The sequence below is a fragment of the Alosa pseudoharengus genome, unplaced genomic scaffold, assembly GCF_046254945.1.
Source record: "Alosa pseudoharengus isolate Yale_2024_CS ecotype anadromous, Long Island Sound unplaced genomic scaffold, YU_APseudo_1.1 YU_APseudo_1.1_scf_8, whole genome shotgun sequence".
NCBI classification, from domain to species: domain Eukaryota; kingdom Metazoa; phylum Chordata; class Actinopteri; order Clupeiformes; family Clupeidae; genus Alosa; species Alosa pseudoharengus.
In genome coordinates this window covers 30,052,728-30,072,648 of record NW_027468870.1, presented here as the reverse complement: position 1 = coordinate 30,072,648, position 19,921 = coordinate 30,052,728, and the positions used below count along the sequence as shown (strand labels likewise).

The following is a 19,921-nucleotide window of genomic DNA, read 5'->3' as shown; positions in this document are numbered from 1 at the left end:
TAATATTCAGATATACATGCTCAGAGAACAGTCATAAAATAGCGTAGAGACAGATACGTGTTAGACATTTGTTCGTCTTTGTATTTAAACATTACTTTAACATTTGATATAGCACTATGTCTAATCTAAAAGGTCTGTTTATGACTGGCAATATGAAGATGGGACTCAAGGATATTCTAGTGTCATACGGGATGATATGGTTGACATTTTTTGTTGCCAGTCTTCGTAGCAGCCATGGCGATTTGACCTACTCTGTTCCTGAGGAGATGAAACCAGGAGCTGCGGTTGGAAATATAGCAAAGGATCTCGGACTCGATGCAAGAGGATTATTACAACGGAATGCGCGCATAGATCTGAAGGGTAATCGCAAACGGTTTTGCGAAATAAATGCTCAGACAGGTGAACTGAAAATTGCAGAAATAATTGACAGGGAAAAAATATGTGGGTCGAAATCCACTTGCTCTTTAAAATATGAACTAGTATTGGAAAATCCGTTAGAGCTGCATCGAATTCTGTTGCACATTCTGGACATCAATGATAACTCACCTCGTTTTTCCAATGAGCAAATTAAACTGGAAATCGCAGAATCCGCAGTTAAGGGCGCTCGTTTTCCATTAGATGAAGCGCACGATCCGGATGTGGGAAGAAATGGAATTCAAAACTATGCTCTAGAAAGGAACGAACACTTTACTTTAGCTATACAGTCTAATTCCGATGGAGGGAAATACAGCGAGTTGGTTTTAGACAAAGAACTCGATCGGGAACAACAGCAGGAGCTGTCATTATTGCTTACCGCAGTAGACGGTGGCACTCCTCAGAGATCCGGTACTGTAGTCATACACGTCACCGTTTTAGACGCAAACGACAATGTACCAGTATTCAGTCAAGCCGTATACAAAGTCAGTTTACTTGAAAATTGCCCAGACGGTACCGTGGCTGTCACTGTTCTTGCCACAGATGCAGATGAAGGAGCAAATGGAGAGGTTTCGTATGAGTTCAGCCGAATATCAGACGAAGCAGCTAGTCTCTTTGCTATTGACAAGTTCACTGGAGAAATTAAGGTGACTGGACCAATTGACTTTGAGGAAGAAACTAGTTATGAACTCAGAGTCCAGGCTAAGGATGGCTCTGGTTTAGCTTCAAATGCTAAAGTTATTATAGATGTCACTGATGTAAATGACAATGCACCTGTGATTTATGTTAAATCGCTGAAAAATCCAGTTCCTGAAAATGCTGCACCTGGTACAGAGGTGGGCATTATTAATGTGCAGGATGAAGACTCAGAGGGAAACCGCCAGTTGCGTTGCACCATTCAGCAAAATGTGCCCTTTAAGTTAAATCCATCTATTGAAAATTATTATTCACTTGTCACAACAAGCGAATTAGACCGTGAACAAGTGACAGATTACAACATAACTCTTATAGCAACTGATGGAGGTAATCCACCACTGTCATCTTCTAAAATCATTCATATCTCTGTGTCAGATGTGAACGATAATCCTCCTGTATTTGCAGAGCAGTCCTACAGCGCATATGTGACTGAGAATAACAAGCCTGGCTCCTCTGTCTGTTCTGTTACTGCGAGAGACCCAGACTGGAGACAGAATGGCACAGTGTTCTACTCTCTGTTGCCCAGTGAGGTCAATGGTGTTCCGGTCTCCTCATATGTATCCATTAATGGAGACACAGGGGTGATCCATGCTCTGAGGGCCTTTGACTATGAGCAGTTCAGAAGCTTCAAAGTTCAGGTTGTAGCCAGAGACAATGGTTCTCCTCCACTCAGCAGCAACGTAACTGTGAGTGTGTTCATAACAGATGAGAATGATAACTCTCCTCAGATATTATACCCTACTCCAGAAGGAAACTCCTTCATGACTGAGATGGTTCCTAAAGCTGTTCTTTCTGGCTCGCTGGTCTCCAAAGTGATCGCTGTTGATGCTGACTCTGGACAGAACGCGTGGCTGTCGTATCAGATCGTGAAGTCCACTGATCCGGGACTTTTCACTATTGGTCTCCACAGTGGAGAGATCAGGGCTCAGAGGGACATTTCTGAATCTGACAGCATGAAGCAGAACCTTGTGATCTCAGTGAAAGATAACGGACAGCCCTCTCTCTCTACAACCTGTGCCGTATATTTACTCATCTCTGATAACTTGGCTGAAGTTCCTGAACTGAAAGACATGTCTTATGAGGAGAGCAATTCTAAACTCACATCTTATCTGATCATTGCTCTGGTGTCTGTTTCTACCTTTTTCCTCACTTTTATTATCTTGATCATTGCAGTAAGATTGTGTCACAGGAGAAAGCCCAGACTACTGTTTGATGGAGCAGTAGCCATTCCCAGTGCATATTTACCTCCCAACTATGCAGATGTTGATGGAACTGGAACTCTCCGTAGTGCGTACAACTATGACGCCTATATGACCACAGGGTCACGTACCAGTGACTTCAAGTTTGTTACATCCTACAATGACAACACCATGCCTGCTGGGAACACACTAAAGAAGAGTCCAAATGACAACAGTGACTGCCTTGACTTTTTTGAGGAGGCATCAAAGTGCTCCACTCTGGTAATTCATTGATTATTTTTTCACTAATTTGCAAAGGTACTAGTTTTATATAAATTATATACATTGGCTTGTATTACGGCATGATTTTAAAGAGGCTATGGGATTAAAATTTTTTGTGTTCTATCTGCGCTATCACTGAAGCATTTTTGATGATTATGGTTTGGTGTGGAAATAATGACAACGTTTTGGAAACATGTTGAGTGATGCTGTTAGTCAGCCGTTTGTCAGCTCTTACAACGATAACACACTGCTTGCTGGTAACACTCAGAGTGAAGAAGAGTAATAATGACTGTAGAAACAACCTTGACTTTATTGAGAATGGATCAGAGTTCTCCACTCTGGTAAATACTTTCATCTCTTAACTAACTTTTGAGTTCATGATCTTAAAACTGAGTTTGTAGCTATGTTTATTTATCATGAAGCAACCTCTGTAAGCTATTGAGAATGCATTTTGATATTTAGATTTTAGGATATTCAGGTTTTATTTAGATGAAGGCTATGTGTGTGTGGGATGTTCACCTACTCACTGTAGATTATTAACTTTTTTTCTAAATACTCTTTCAGTAGTTACATTTGCCTGCACTTTCATCAGATAGATAAAATATGCACTCAGCTGTCAGTTGCTTTCTGGTAAATAGAGTTTGGTTTCTTTCTCCTCTGTGTGTTGGCTAGAGAAAATGTTGGCTATTTTTAATATAAGGTTTCCTTCCGTGTCATCATTTACATGCCCTGCAGGCTGAGTGGTGTAAGAATGAAAGGGGAAGGTTAGTGATGGCCGTATACTTGAGGATATTTTATTTTTCTGTCTTTACATCTTCTTGGAGGTGCTATTTGCTGGAGAGATGCTGTTTTTAACATTGATGCAGTGAAAAATGAAAGCCAAAAGTTGTTTTGGGACTACATGATGTCCTGACAATAAAGTAGATAAAGACATCAAAGGTAAAGGATAAATCAGATGGACTGCAACTTATACCAGCATCACACTGACTCTAATGAGCAGAACAGTTGCATTTGTTACAGCTTAGGCTAGATTTTCTTTCTTTGTCTGCCATGTGTTATGTGCAGTGTGTAAGCATGATATATGTCACACTTGCAAAGCCACATTGATGTTTTAGTGTTGTTGTAGTTAATGTAGTTGTATATAATATATATGTATAATGTAGTTATAATATTTACAGGTGATGACATAGAAAGTCATCAACAGTTATTGTCAAACTGTAAACCTAAGGGCCCCAAACACTGCAGTTCTCAAATAAATACTCCGGGTGTCGCTATTGACTAAGGCAGAGGATGAATTCAAATGTGCCTCCACCTACTGTTTTAAAATTCAGATATAAATGCTCTGGGAACAGTCACACAATAGCGTAAAGACGGATATACATGTTCGACATTTCGACTGCTCGTCTTAGGATTTAAACATTCCTTTATTATTTAATATAGTATTATATTGTACCTAGTCTAAAAGGTCTGTTTATGACTGTCAGTATGAAGACAGGACTGAAGGATTTGCTGGTGCCATACGTGATGATATGGTTGACATTTTTTGTTGCCAGTCTTCGTAGTAGTCATGGCGATTTGACCTACTCTGTTCCTGAGGAGATGAAACCAGGAGCTGTGGTTGGAAATATAGCAAAGGATCTCGGACTCGATGCAAGAGGATTATTACAACGGAATGCGCGCATAGATCTGAAGGGTAATCGCAAACGGTTTTGTGAAATAAATGCTCAGACAGGTGAACTGAAAATCGCAGAAATAATTGACAGGGAAAAAATATGTGGATCGAAATCCACTTGCTCTTTAAAATATGAACTAGTATTGGAAAATCCGTTAGAGCTGCATCGAATTCTTTTGCACATTCTGGACATCAATGATAACTCACCTCGTTTTCCCAATGAGCAAATTAAACTGGAGATCAGAGAATCCGCAGTTAAGGGCGCTCGTTTTCCATTAGATGAAGCGCACGATCCGGATGTGGGAAGAAATGGAATTCAAAACTATGCTCTGGAAAGGAACGAACACTTTACTTTAGCTATACAGTCTAATTCCGATGGAGGGAAATACAGCGAGTTGGTTTTAGACAAAGAACTCGATCGGGAACAACAGCAGGAGCTGTCATTATTGCTTACTGCAGTAGACGGTGGCACTCCTCAGAGATCCGGTACTGTAGTCATACACGTCACCGTTTTAGACGCAAACGACAATGTACCAGTATTCAGTCAAGCCGTATACAAAGTCAGTTTACTTGAAAATTGCCCAGACGGTACCGTGGCTGTCACTGTGCTTGCCACAGATGCAGATGAAGGAGCAAATGGAGAGGTTTCGTATGAGTTCAGCCGAATATCAGACGAAGCAACTAGTCTCTTTGCTATTGACAAGTTTACTGGAGAAATTAAGGTGACTGGACCAATTGACTTTGAGGAAGAAATTAGTTATGAACTCAGAGTTCAGGCTAAGGATGGCTCTGGTTTAGCCTCAAATGCTAAAGTTATTATAGATGTCACTGATGTAAATGACAATGCACCTGTGATTTATGTTAAATCGCTGAAAAATACAGTTCCTGAAAATGCTGCACCTGGTACAGAGGTGGGCATTATTAATGTGCAGGATGAAGACTTAGAGGGAAACCGCCAGTTGCGTTGCACCATTCAGCAAAATGTGCCCTTTAAGTTAAATCCATCTATTGAAAATTATTATTCACTTGTCACAACAAGCGAATTAGACCGTGAACAAGTGACAGATTACAACATAACTCTTATAGCAACTGATGGCGGTAATCCATCACTGTCTTCCTCTAAAATCGTTCATCTCTCTGTGTCTGATGTAAATGATAACCCTCCTGTATTTGAACATCAGTCCTACAGCGCATATGTGACTGAGAATAACAAGCCTGGCTCCTCTGTCTGTTCTGTCACTGCGAGAGACCCAGACTGGAGACAGAATGGCACAGTGTTCTACTCTCTGTTGCCCAGTGAGGTCAATGGTGTTCCGGTCTCCTCATATGTATCCATTAATGGAGACACAGGGGTGATCCATGCTGTGAGGGCCTTTGACTATGAGCAGTTCAGAAGCTTCAAAGTTCAGGTTGTAGCCAGAGACAATGGTTCTCCTCCACTCAGCAGCAACGTGACTGTGAGTGTGTTCATAACAGATGAGAATGATAACTCTCCTCAGATATTATACCCTACTCCAGAAGGAAACTCCTTCATGACTGAGATGGTTCCTAAAGCTGCTCTTTCTGGCTTGCTGGTCTCCAAAGTGATCGCTGTTGATGCTGACTCTGGACAGAACGCGTGGCTGTCGTATCAGATCGTGAAGTCCACTGATCCGGGACTTTTCACTATTGGTCTCCACAGTGGAGAGATCAGGGCTCAGAGGGACATTTCTGAATCTGACAGCATGAAGCAGAACCTTGTGATCTCAGTGAAAGATAACGGACAGCCCTCTCTCTCTACAACCTGTGCCGTATATTTACTCATCTCTGATAACTTGGCTGAAGTTCCTGAACTGAAAGACATGTCTTATGAGGAGAGCAATTCTAAACTCACATCATATCTGATCATTGCTCTGGTGTCTGTTTCCACATTTTTCATCACTTTCATTATCTTGTTAATGTCTTTGAGGTTTTGTCGTAAGACAAAGCGCAGGCTGTTGTTTGATGGAGCAGTTGCCATTCCAAGTGCTTATTTACCTCCTCATTATGCAGAGGTTGATGGAACTGGAACTCTCCGTAGTTCCTACAATTATGATGCATATATGACAACTGGCTCCCGTACAAGTGATTTCAAGTTTGTCCGATCTTACAATGACAGCATCCTTTCTGCTGGTAGTACTCTAAAGAAGAATACGCATGACAACAGCGATTGCATCAACTTCTTTGATAATGGATCAAAATATTCAACTCTGGTAATCACTCATTTGAGTTTTTTTTTGAAGTTAGTACTGTACTGTTCCAAACAAATGTGTTTCTAATGCCCTTGCTTCATAATACCTATGAATAAGTGGAGCCAAGAAAAAAGTTGTGCAAAAGTGAGAGGCTGATGATGTTTGCTTGTGTGTGTGTGTGTGTGTGTGTGTGTGTGTGTGTGTGTGTGTGTGTGTGTGTGTGTGTGTGTGTGTGTGTGTGTGTGAGAGTGAGAGTGAGAGTGAGAGTGAGAGTGAGAGTGAGAGAGAGAGAGAGAGAGAGAGAGAGAGAGAGAAAGTGATCAGTCATCAATTTAGGATGTGGTTGATTGATTCGGGTACTATAACTTTTCCACAAATGCAATTTCTCTTTTTCATACTAGTATTGCCACAGTGCTTTGAGATGTGTGACATTTATTGTCACTTTTGCAGAATAGTTGTTGGTCAGTCATGCTACACAAATGTGTGTGAATAGTGAGCACTAATTGCATTGTTTGTTGTCAGATGGGTGTGCAGTATGCCTGACAGCCTCAAGGAGACAGCTCTTTGGTTAATTAGAAATCTACACAGATGTGCACTGCTTCATTATATTGTGTTTTTGAGAGAAGTAGGTCAGAATAAAAGTAGAGCTGTGTGTGTGTGTGTATGTGTGTGTGTGTTTCTGTGTGTGAGAAAAGTTAAAGAGCAAGAACAAAAGTTGTTTAGAAGTACTTTTACAAACTAATGTGCACAACAACACTAAACACAGACACACACACACACACAATATAGACTATAGTTTTCTCTCTCTCCATCTCGCTCTCACCCAGGACCACAACTATAAAGACACACAAGAAGAACAGGAGACAATCCTCAAGAGATAGAGCTGTGGAAAAAAACCACACATAGACATAAATATTGATTATATTATTTATTGTTCTTTCCATGTCTTGTCCAATCACAATGACATTGTGCCATGATGGGTGGATTGCCTCCCAAAACTATACACCTGATACACCTAATTCATTTATTTTCTTTTGGAAACCCACCTTGACTCAGCTATTGGCTGCTGATGTGTGTGGGTCATTTCCTTAATCTCTCCATGAGCATGAAAACAGGGGGGCGGGGGCTGCAGTGGCACTCTGGGAAAAGTTACCTCAGACAAGCTGTGCACAGCATCTGCCATGAGATTTAATGGGCAGGAATGGGTTTCTCTGGGAGTTGGAGTGTTGTCATGTTGGTCCTCTGGGTCGCGAGGTCATCTCAGAGTACATCATCGCAGTCACTGCCTCAAATCAGGGATCTCCAACGCTAAAAAATAAGAAAACTTCACATATTAAAATCTGAGATGTGAATGACAACGCTCCAGTGCTTGCTAAGAGTATGTACATAGCCCATCTGTTAGAGAACAATGAACTGGGTGTGTCTGTGGCCTCTGTTCATGCCAGAGATCAAGACTGATCAGAACACTAGAATATCATACTATTTCGATGACACTCAATTTTATGAAGGTGCCGTTTCTAAGTTCATATCAGTGAATCAGCATGAAGACAGTTGGATGCAGTTGCACTTTGGGAAAAGTTACCTCGGCATCTATTATATCTGTTACGTCTTAATTTTGTATTGTAGTAGATAACATAAATGTATATGATTTTTTTGCACATACATTTATTTTTATACACTTTTTATACAGTTATATATTTCCTCTTAGGGGAATTGTTTTTTTTTAAACTTCTCTGGTTTGTATGGTTCTTGATACTCACAACATAATCAGAGGTCCTGTGTATTACAATGTATGTTCTACATGCTAATATCTGATCTTACTAAGTACTCTGTGTGTGTGTGCGTGCGTGCGTGCGTGTGTGCGTGTGTGCGTGCGTGGGTGCGTGCATGTCTGTGTGTGTGCGTGCGTTTGTGTGTGTGTTTGTGCATGCACATATCAGTATGTATGTATATATGTATGTGTCAGAACATGAGTACCTCTGCCTACCTGTGCAGTTATAGACGTGTATCTTCACATACGTAACAGCAAGTGAGTGGTTAGATTCTAAACATTAATGATGGGTAAATGGGCAAATGACTGACCAGTGTCACTTCTTCTTTTTCTTTTCTTCCCTCTGCTCTCCTGTCCTGCTCTCCTGTCCTGCCCTGTCCTGCCCTATCCAACCAAATACAAAAGGTAAGACACAATCTTTTATACACAATCTTTTATATCACCACACAATCTTTTATACACAATCTTTTATATCACCACACAATCTTTTATACACAATCTTTTATATCACCACACAATCTAAGGCAAGGGGCATTGCCGTGCTCCCCAGCCAGTCAGCCCAACAACACACTGAATTTGCAGGAGAGTTTAATGTTGTTCAACCAAAGAACTGCAGCTAAAAATGGAAAACAAACCTTCTTGCTAAAAACTGGCAATGCAGCGTAAAAGAAAGGTACCGTTAGCAGCTGGCACCCTCTACATAACAAAGTGTGCAAAGTGTGTCATATCTTTATTCATTAGGTTGTGGTGCATTTAGCCTCCTCCCCTGTCAACTCTCTCTCTCTCTCTCTCTCTCTCTCTCTCTCTCTCTCTCTCTCTCTGAAACACATGTCCACACACACACACACACACACACACACACACACATGCACCGTTTCTCCCACTTCCTCTCTGACACAGTCCTGCTCTTCCTCTATTAAACTCTCTCTCTACCTCTTCCTCTCAGTCTCTCTCTCTCCCTCCTTCTTTCTCAAACACACACACATACTCTCTCTCTCCCTCTTCCTGGTCAGACACACTCTCTTTCATTCACTCAATCTCTCACTTACTTTCTCTCTCTCTCTCTCTCTCTCACACTCACACACACACACACACACACACACACACATGCGGGCATACGTACAGAGGGTGTGGGTCTGTATTCACACTAAAAGGCCCTGCACTGCTGGCGTAAAGTAGGTCAGTAGGAGGATTGCCTCATAGCGTCACAGCTCCACATGTTTTGTCGCTTCAGAGGTTGTGCAGTATCTTCCCTTGGCCTCTAGTTAAACTGCAAAAGCTGTAATATAAATTCTAAAGAAATATAAAAATAAAAGGAGAAAAAATATTGAGGAGAAGTAATAAGGTCATTAACATTGCTGAATGTGTTGAACCATTCATATATGCAAAATATTGGACAGGACATAATCAAAGTAGGTGGCAAATTCACACTATTGACACATTCTTGATTTTGTCTGCCTATGTGCTCATGCTGTGTGTGTGTGTGTGTGTGTGTGTGTGTGTGTGTGTGTGTGTGTGTGTGTGTGTGTGCATGCAGTATTTTCAAAGAAGGCCCAATGCACTGAATCTTACTGTTGTTTCATATATGAGAGACTTTCTCATCTTGAATGATCAACTCCTGTCCTAATCTAAAACCTCAGTAAAATCAGCTGCTCTCTAAATGTAACCCACAACACAGATCTGAACAATGTACAAGTTACATTCCAACTGCCCATGCCATGTCATTGTTAAATTGTGACATCATAAAGTGGTCAAATATACTTTGTTCTAGAATGGAAATGTGCCAAAAGAGCTCTTATGAGTTTGAGGTCATTTCCAAATTGAGAGGTTGATGCTTTTTTGGTGGTGATGGCTGTGCTGTGGTACTGAACAGCTGTGTGGGTTATACATCAACCAGGTATGTAAAGCCTTACGTCTGTCCGGCTCAGCTGCCACCCGTTCCTAGTGCTCATTTGTATTTAATTCTGTAGTGCTTCTATCAGCGGTCGCTTTTGTGGTGTTCTTCAGTCACTGTCCGTGGTGCTGAAACGGAGAGGCTCTCACACACGTATGCCATTCAGTGAGGAGATGACTGGGTATTAGTTGATTAACAACAACAACAACAACAACAACGGAACAAAATGATAATACGAATGATATATTATGTTTAATACATGTACTTATCCATTTATTATGTAAAAAGAACATATGGTAATGCGTCATATGTGACTTGTGGTCGGCAATTTTGTTTTCCGGTCTCTTGGAGCCGCTGTTGATCAGCAAGTCGATTTTGGTTCATTTTGAAGGAACCTCCCTTCTTCACCAAGCTTAGCATAAGGAGAAACACCATCTTTTCCCTCTGAACATCGATGGAACAATACATTGTAACATGATAAAATGCAAAGGAATTACCTCGTGAGATCTATCCAAACAAACTTGTGACATCTGCCGTTGGGTCAAAATTTGGATTATAACCTAGGCTAATTGTTCTCCACTTGCTCGAGGACAATGTGCAAACGAGAAAGGGAATGGCCACCGTGTCGTTGGTATACACACATATTTATTCTATCGATGATGCAGATCAATGCAACATGGTGTCAGGTGAGATACTCTATACCAGAGGAAATGGTTAAGGGGTCTTTAGTGGGTGATGTGTCAAAAGATTTAGGAGTGGACATCAAGAGACTGAGAGCAGGTCGAGCTCGCATAGTTTCCGACGACAACAACGACTGTGTAGAGCTAAATGCGGACAAAGGGCTTTTGCTTGTGAAAAGGCGCATTGATAGAGAGGAGCTGTGTGCACAGATCTCTCCTTGCAGTTTCAGCTTTGAACTTGTTTTAGAAAACCCAATGGAATTGTTTAGTATTACCGTTGAAATAACGGATATAAATGATAATGCACCTTCTTTTTCAAGTAAAGAAATCGCACTGGATATTAGTGAGTCTGCATTACCTGGGGCACAGTTCGTGTTGGGCAGCGCCGTTGATGCTGATGTAGGGACGAATACACTTCAGACTTATACTCTTAACCCAAGTACACAATTTAATCTGAAAGAACAACTGCTCGCCGACGGAGGAAAGTATGTGGAGATGGTACTGCAGTCTCCTTTAGACAGAGAAAAACAGAGTGAACTGTTATTAACACTGACTGCCTCCGATGGGGGTACTCCTCGTCGAACAGGGACAGTGAGTGTAAGAGTTAACATCCTAGATGCTAATGACAATGAGCCGTCGTTTACCCAAGCAGTTTACAAGTCCACTGTTCTGGAAAATTCACCCATTGGGAGTTTAGTAACAACTGTGATCGCAACAGACGCTGATGAGGGACTTAATGGACAGGTATCTTATTTCTTTGACCATTTAACACAGCAAAATTCCATTCCTTTCTCTTTAAACCGTACACATGGTCAAATTAAAGTATCTGATTTAATTGATTTTGAGAAATCGAAGCAATTTCAAATAAATGTCATCGCCAAGGATGTAGGTGGGCTCTCCAAGTCCTGTAAAGTTATAATTGAGGTGATTGATGTAAATGACAATTCCCCTGTTATAGGCTTGACTTCGTTTTCTAATACGGTCCCTGAAAATTCTCCGATTGGGACTACTTTGGCTATACTTAACGTCAAAGATCTTGATAGTGGTAAGAATGGGCTTGTGAACTGTAGCATTAATGCGTCACTTCCGTTTAAGGTTAAATCCTCACTCAACAGTTATTATACGTTGGTTACAGACGGTCCTTTGGATCGCGAGGTCGTCTCGGAGTACATCATCACAGTCACTGCCTCAGACCAGGGATTTCCGTCGCTTAAAACTAATAAGACTTTACGTATTAAAATATCAGATGTGAATGACAACGCTCCAGTGTTTGCAGAGAATATGTACATAGCTCATCTGTCAGAGAACAATGAACCGGGTGTGTCTGTGGCCTCGGTTCATGCCAGAGATGAAGACTGTGATCTAAACGCTAGAATATCATACTATTTGAGTGACTCTCACGTTAAGGAAGGTGCCATTTCTAAATTCATAGCAGTGAATTCTGAAACGGGGATAATTCATGCCATAAAGTCTTTTGATTATGAGCAAACTAAGGTTTTTGAATTTCTAATAAAAGCCCAAGACGGAGGCTCGCCGCCTTTAAGTAGTAATGCAACTGTAAAAGTTCTTATCCAGGATCAGAATGATAACTCGCCTCACATACTTTACCCAGTGCAGACAGGTGGCTCTCTGGTGGCTGAGATTGTGCCTCGCTCAGCAGATATTGGTTATCTGGTCACTAAAGTGGTGGCTGTTGATGTAGACTCTGGACAGAATGCCTGGCTCTCATATAAACTACAGAAACCTGCAGACAGGCCGCTGTTTGAAGTTGGCGCACAGAATGGAGAGATCAGAACTGTGCGCCAGGTGACTGATAAAGATGCTGTGAAACAGAAACTCGCTGTTGTAGTGGAGGACAGCGGACAGCCCTCTCGCTCTGCTACAGTCAATGTGAACGTGGCAGTAGCGGACAGCTTTCCTGAAATGCTCTCAGAATTCACAGACTTTACGCGCGACAAGGATCACAATGACAACTTGACTTTTTTCTTGGTCTTGGCCTTAGCTGTAGTGTCCTTCTTATTTGTTTCGTGTTTAGTCCTTATAATCTCAGTGAAGATCTACAGATGGAGACAATCTCACCTCTATCAGTCCAATCTACCAGTTATTCCATACTATCCACCTCATTACGCAGACGCTGGGGGCACAGGAACTCTGAAACATGTGTATAATTATGAAGTGTGTATGACAACTGACTCTCGGAACAGTGATGTCAAGTATCTCAGACCAGTCAGTCAAAATTTGCTCAGTGTTGACGGTGGTGGAACAGACACTCTGACTTCTGTACGAAGGGACAACGCACCGAGTGAATATTCAACTCTGGTGAGTCCAGCTTTATCTCTCTCCCATCTCTCACACGTATCCATGTATTGTAGGCTATTAACATTGTATAATATGTGTATGAATTATTTGTGCTTTACAAGCATTTATTCAACCATTGTTGTTTTCACAAACCAATGCACCAACTCGTTTACTACTTCGATGTATTTATTTTTACTATTTAAACATGGCATATCTCCACGTTTTACATCGTTTTACATACTAAGGCGTGCAGTATCTCCTTGTAGACTCAAAGGGCCGCTGTTGAACTAGACTTTTCTTTTTCTGTATGAGGCGGAGACCTCCCGCAGTCGTTGACTAAACCGATATTGAAAGCATATTTTTCCTAACAATATTCTGGACTGCTTAGACATTTCTCTACCAGCGCAATCATATGTCTACATGATCCCGTCTTCACGTGGAAATACAGGACAATACTAAAAGAGTGCTTGGATTCACATAATGGATTATGAAATATTCGGTTTGCTAAGCAGGCCTTGGCGGATAGATCTGGTTGTGAAATGGCAAGTACTGCTGTTAATTATTTGTATAAACATATATGTCGTTTATAGTCAAGCAAGATATTCAATCCCAGAGGAACAGCCAGAGGGATCATTAGTGGGTAATATTGCAAAAGATTTCGGACTAGACATTGACAGACTCATTTCTGGTAAAGCTCGGATTGTCACAAAAGGGAGTCGTCAGTATGTTGATCTCGACAGAGACAAAGGCATTCTGGTTGTTAAAGAAAGAATTGACCGAGAGGAGCTTTGTAAACACATTACGCCATGTAGTTTCAGCTTTGAAATCATAATGGAAAACCCTATACAGCTACATCGTGTTACGGTCGAGGTTCGGGATATTAATGATAACGCGCCCTTGTTTCCTAAAAACAGGGTGGATCTGGAAATAAGCGAGCTTGCTGTGTTGGGAACTCGTTTTGGATTAGACAGTGCTGTAGATTTAGACGTAGGTGTCAATGCTATTCAAAAATATGTACTTAGACCGTCTGATCATTTTAAACTTCAAATTCAAAGCCAAGCGGACGGCAGAAAATATGTCGAAATGGTACTTCAAAAGCACCTAGACCGTGAAAGAAAAGAATCGCTAACTCTGATGCTCATTGCCAGTGATGGCGGAGAGCCTCAGAAATCTGGCACGGTAAGCATCCACATCACAGTATTAGATGGTAATGATAATGCTCCGATTTGTGAGCAAGTCGTGTATAAAGCGGAGGTACAAGAGAATTCGCCTAGTGGCACACTAATAACTGTTGTCCGTGCCTCTGATGCAGACCAGGGTGCAAATGGCGAGCTTACTTATTCTTTTGCGCAGACCAGTATAGAGGCTACAGAGCTTTTCCGAATAAATCCAGACACGGGGGAGATAACTTTGCAGGGAAATTTAGACTATGAGACTGAGACCAACTACCAACTAAATGTGAAGGCAAAAGACTTTGGTGGTCTTGCTGACACATGCAAAGTGGTCTTAGAAATAGTTGATGAGAACGACAACTCCCCTTCCATACAACTGATGTCCTTTTCAAACACCATACCAGAGAATGCACCCATTGGGACAACGATCGCTGTAATAAATGCAGAGGACGCAGACTCTGGCAAAAATGGCATAGTACACTGCGCCATAAACACAGACATTCCCTTCATAATCGAATCATCTTTAAGTGATTACTACACACTTGTTACAAACGGTCCGTTGGATAGAGAGACTATAGCTGAATATAATATTACCATTATGGTTTCCGACGAAGGAATACCCAAACGTCATGGCAATAAACCAGTAGCAGTTAAAATATCGGATGTGAACGACAATCCTCCGTTGTTTGATCACAATGAATTAAGCGCATTTATTATTGAAAACAACAGCCCAGGTCTATCAATACTCACAATTAAAGCTGCTGATTTAGACGCAGGTTTAAATGCAAGAGTTACATACTTTCTTAGCGATAAGGATATTGGTGGCATGCCTGCCAGCTCATTAGTTTCTGTAAACCCAGACAGTGGTGTGATTCAGGCTTTGCGCACATTTGATTACGAACAAATGAAAACGTTTCACTTTAACGTTACAGCCAGAGATGGAGGTTCACGGCCTTTGAGCACAAATGTAACTGTGATTGTACATATTCAAGATCAAAATGACAACGCACCCCAGATACTTTATCCTGTCCAGACGAGTGGATCTGTAGTGGCCGAAATGGTGCCACGTTTAGCAGATGTTGGATATCTCGTGACCAAAGTGGTGGCTGTTGATGGGGACTCTGGACAGAATGCCTGGCTCTCATATAAACTACACAAACCTGCAGACAGGCCGCTGTTTGAAGTTGGCGCACAGAATGGAGAGATCAGAACTGTGCGCCAGGTGACTGATAAAGATGCTGTGAAACAGAAACTCACTGTTGTAGTGGAGGACAACGGACATCCCTCGCGCTCAACTACAGTCTATGTGAACGTGGCAGTAGCGGACAGCTTTCCTGAAATACTCTCAGAATTCACTGACTTTACGCATGACAAGTATTATAACGATAACTTGACCTTTTATTTAGTGTTGGCATTGGCTGTAGTATCTTTCCTCTTCATTGCATGTTTAGTTGCCATAATCTCAGTCCGGATCTACAGATGGAGACAGTCTAGATTTTTGTACCAGTCAAATTTGCCAGTTATTCCGTACTATCCTCCACATTATGCGGACCCTGGAGGTACTGGTACTTTAAAGCACGTATACAATTATGAGGTATGCATGACAACAGACTCCAGGAAGAGTGACGCAACATTGGCCAGACCCATTAGTCAAAACCTTTTAATAATGGATCAAAATTCTTCTGAGACATTACAACGTGCGATGAAAGAAAAACTTTTCCTAGATGACCCAGACTCCCCGGATCAGGTGAGTTGAGCATATTTCACTTATTAACCCGCCCACTGTTCCTGTTAGTCGTCTTATTTGAAGTTTTCAATTCCCTGCAAACTCGCACAGACCGCTTGTAATGTGATGTGTATTGTAAGTCTTAAGATATAGCAGCGTCTCCTGGAGTCATGAATGGATTTTTTCAAAATTATTTTTTCATGTATTTATTTGGAATAAGGATAGCCTACCTACATATCTGCTTGTAACCCATATTCGACCCTGTCAAACAATGTCCCTGTTACACTTACTGAACTCTAAGTGCCGCTGTTGGCTAACCTAAATTGACTTCACTCTCTGATCAAATCTGCGCCACCTCCCATATATTTGCCTCTCCTCCATCTTTAGTCTGTACAGCCATCTCTCTGAGATGTCCTTTCGGAAGCAAACGCAGTCTGTAGCCGAAATGCTACGAGAATAATCGACTTGTTTTCTGCCTAACCTTTTATGTAACTGAAGAAATCACGTTGGATATACATGGTTATTTTCATTTCCTACTTTATGTGGAGTAGCAGGACAGTGGTGATGACGCCAGACGAATGGAAATATGTTGTCGGGAGTAACATGCTGAAGAAGGCCTTTGTTATCTTTCTCCTGCTTGGCGAGGCTCTCGGACAAATTAGATATTCAATTCCTGAAGAAATGAGAAAAGGGTCCTTGGTTGGTAATATAGCCCAGGATCTAGGACTTGACCCAGTACGCATGAAGACAGGTGGAGCTCGTATTGTAAGTGATGAAAATGGCAATTTCATAGACTTAAATTTGGACAAAGGCACGCTGGTCATAAAAGATAGGATAGACAGAGAGCAGCTATGCGGACAGACATCTCCCTGTAGTTTGAGTTTTGAATTGATATTATTGAATCCAATGCATTTGCACAGTATAGTTGTTGAAATATTGGACGTTAACGACAACGCACCCGTATTTAAAGAGGATGAAATACAGTTGGACATTCTTGAATCAGCATTGCCAGGTACTAGAATACTGCAAGAAAGTGCCACCGATGCTGATGTGGGAGTTAATGCACTACAGGGCTACACGTTGTTTCCCACAGATAACTTCAATATAAAAACAAAGACGAGTCCGAGTGGAAGCAAATATGTAGAGGTGTATCTGCATGTCCCTCTAGACAGAGAAAAGGAAGATACATTAACTCTTACGCTGACTGCACTCGATGGTGGTAATCCGCAAAAATCGGGCTCGGTGAAAATATCCATAGTAGTGTTAGATACCAATGACAATGTACCTATTTTCACGCAGCTTATCTACAAAGCAGAAGTAGTTGAAAACGCTGCCCGCGGTAGTATGGTAACGGAAATAAGTGCCACCGATGCAGATCAAGGATCTTATGGTCAAGTAACCTACCATTTCTCGCGTCTATTAGACGAGAAAAGTGAACCATTCGCCATAGATGAACATACAGGTATGATCACTGTCGCGGGAGATATAGATTATGAAAAGAATCGAAATTACGAATTAACAGTCCAGGCTAAGGACCAAGGTGGACACATGGATTCGACCAAAGTGATTATTGATGTTATTGACGTCAATGATAATGCACCAGTGATAGCTCTGACATCATTTTCGAGTCCCATCTCAGAAGACTCCCCCAGTGGCACTACTGTAGCGATTATTAATGTCAAAGATGTGGACTCCGGCAATAATGGTAAAGTTGAGTGCTCCATAAACAAAAATATTCCATTCATTATTCAGTCATCGCTGAAAAACTATTACACAGTACTTACAGATGGGAAGTTAGACCGTGAGAAAAACTCAGAATACAATATTACTTTCACCGCTATAGATAAGGGAGAACCACATCTGTCTGTGAACAAAACAGTCAATATCAAGGTGTCAGACATAAACGACAATGCACCTGTTTTTGAACAGTCATCATACTCTGCCAGCATTAGGGAAAACAATCCCCCTGGAATGTCGTTTTACTCTGTTTCAGCGCATGATATGGATTCGAATCAGAATGCGCGTACATCCTACTTCCTGATAGAGTCGGAGTTCAGTGGCAATCCAGTTTCATCGTATATATCTATTAATGCAGACAGTGGTGCACTCCACGCTGTCCGTGCGTTTGATTATGAGCAAACAAAAGTCTTAGAAGTGCACATCAAAGCCCAGGATGGTGGCTCCCCACCTTTAAGCAGTAATGCAACGGTTAGAGTAGTAATATTGGACGAAAATGACAATGCGCCACATATCCTTTATCCAGTCCAGTCCAGTGGCTCTGTGGTGGCTGAGATTGTGCCTCGTTCAGCAGATGTTGGCTATCTGGTCAGTAAAGTGGTGGCTGTTGATGTGGACTCTGGACAGAATGCCTGGCTCTCATATAAACTACACAAACCTGCAGATAGGCCGCTGTTTGAAGTGGGCGCACAGAATGGAGAGATCCGAACTGTGCGCCAGGTGACTGATAAAGATGCTGTGAAACAGAAACTCACTGTTGTAGTGGAGGACAGCGGACAGCCCTCTCGCTCAGCTACAGCCAATGTGAACGTGGCGGTAGCGGACAGTTTTCCTGAAGTGCTTTCAGAATTCACAGACTTTACGCGCGACAAGGACTACAATGATAATCTGACTTTTTATTTAGTTTTGGCCTTAGCTGTGGTGTCCATCCTCTTCATTTCTTCTTTAGTTGTTATAATTTCAGTGAAGATCTACAGATGGAGACAATCACGTGTCCTCTTTCAGTCAAATCTACCAGTTATTCCATACTATCCACCTCATTACGCAGACACCACAGGAACAGGAACTCTAAAGCATGTGTACAATTACGAGGTGTGCATGACGACAGACTCCAGGAAGAGTGACATTAAGTATCTCAGACCGGTCAGTCAAAGTTTGCTCAGTGTTGATTGTGATGGAACAGACACATTGACCTCAGCACAAAAGGATGGATACTCTACTTTGGTGAGTCTTCACTAGTTTTTATTTTATTTTAGAGTTTTCCCTCTGATATGCTGTATTTAAGGGAATTTAGTGTTTAGTATTTTAGTTTATTTTAGTTGCCGTGTATTACTATATTTGTGGTGTCCTGAGAAGAGTATACAACCACAAGTATTTTGTCATCATGGCAAATGTCAGATGTCATCATGTGTACATGGTGTCATTTCACATGCTTCATGTAGCTGCTGGTGTTATTAGAATTGTGTTTGATGGAGACTATGAATGTTCTCTTGAACATTGTCTTACTCGATCGTTCTGTATCAGTCCTCCCAATGTAGTGACAGTCCAGGCAAAGACCAGTCAAGCCTTACACATTCACTGAACTTAGATACACATACATGTCAAGGATAACATTACTTTCATTAGTAGGCTTTGCAGTTTCCCTGGAATTTAACTGATGAGCTAAGTGTTATTTATGTCCTGTCTAATCAGTTGAGTTTCTGAGACCGTCTCAGAGTGTGTTAATGGTAGATCCGAGTTGCATGGACACAATGCAGGGTGCAGCGAGGAAGGAACACGTTTTAGATGATGCAGAATCACCAGGACAGGTAAGGTATTTGATATTGGTATACATGTAACACTGAACACTGAAATGCATAGGCAAGACACAAGGATGCAATTGTTTGCGCCTTGTGCATAATGACATCACGTATTTAGCACAGGAAATATTTAATAACATTAACCTATTAGCATAACACCATGACGTTCAGCACTAAATTATGGACAGCGACTAACTTCTTGGTTCTGCTTCTGTTAATGACAGTAATGACTTGTTAAAAAAAATGTTGTGAGTACTTCTTTGTTTTATATTTACTGGTAGTGGTGCACTCTGTTCGATTTATCTTGACATGGACATTTTAGGCTGTTAATTGAGACTAGGCAATTTGTCCTGACAGTGACAAATATGTTTCATCACTATAAACTTGATGTC

General features: G+C 41.4%; 4 protein-coding genes and 1 pseudogene across 6 annotated transcripts in view; all 5 read left to right on the top strand.

Moving 5' to 3' along the window:
• Positions 1–19,921, top strand: part of LOC143112540 (protocadherin gamma-A11-like) — a 143,869-nt gene that overhangs the window by 33,782 nt on the left and 90,166 nt on the right. The gene's annotated exons all lie outside the window — the stretch shown is intronic.
• LOC143111942 (protocadherin gamma-A11 pseudogene) lies at positions 4,079–7,333 on the top strand (annotated as a pseudogene).
• Positions 10,606–13,406, top strand: LOC143111941 (protocadherin beta-15-like). Its single transcript, XM_076274182.1, has 2 exons — positions 10,606–13,116; positions 13,362–13,406. The coding sequence occupies exons 1-2, from the start codon at positions 10,711–10,713 to the stop codon at positions 13,404–13,406; spliced, it is 2,451 nt and encodes an 816-aa protein (XP_076130297.1). The 5' UTR covers positions 10,606–10,710.
• LOC143112165 (protocadherin gamma-A12-like) lies at positions 13,557–16,037 on the top strand. Its single transcript, XM_076274415.1, has 2 exons — positions 13,557–13,951; positions 15,239–16,037. Exons 1-2 carry the CDS (start codon positions 13,576–13,578, stop codon positions 16,021–16,023), a joined length of 1,161 nt encoding a protein of 386 aa, XP_076130530.1. The 5' UTR covers positions 13,557–13,575; the 3' UTR covers positions 16,024–16,037.
• Positions 16,558–18,969, top strand: LOC143111940 (protocadherin gamma-A5-like). The gene has a single exon (XM_076274181.1). The coding sequence runs from the start codon at positions 16,558–16,560 to the stop codon at positions 18,967–18,969; it is 2,412 nt and encodes an 803-aa protein (XP_076130296.1).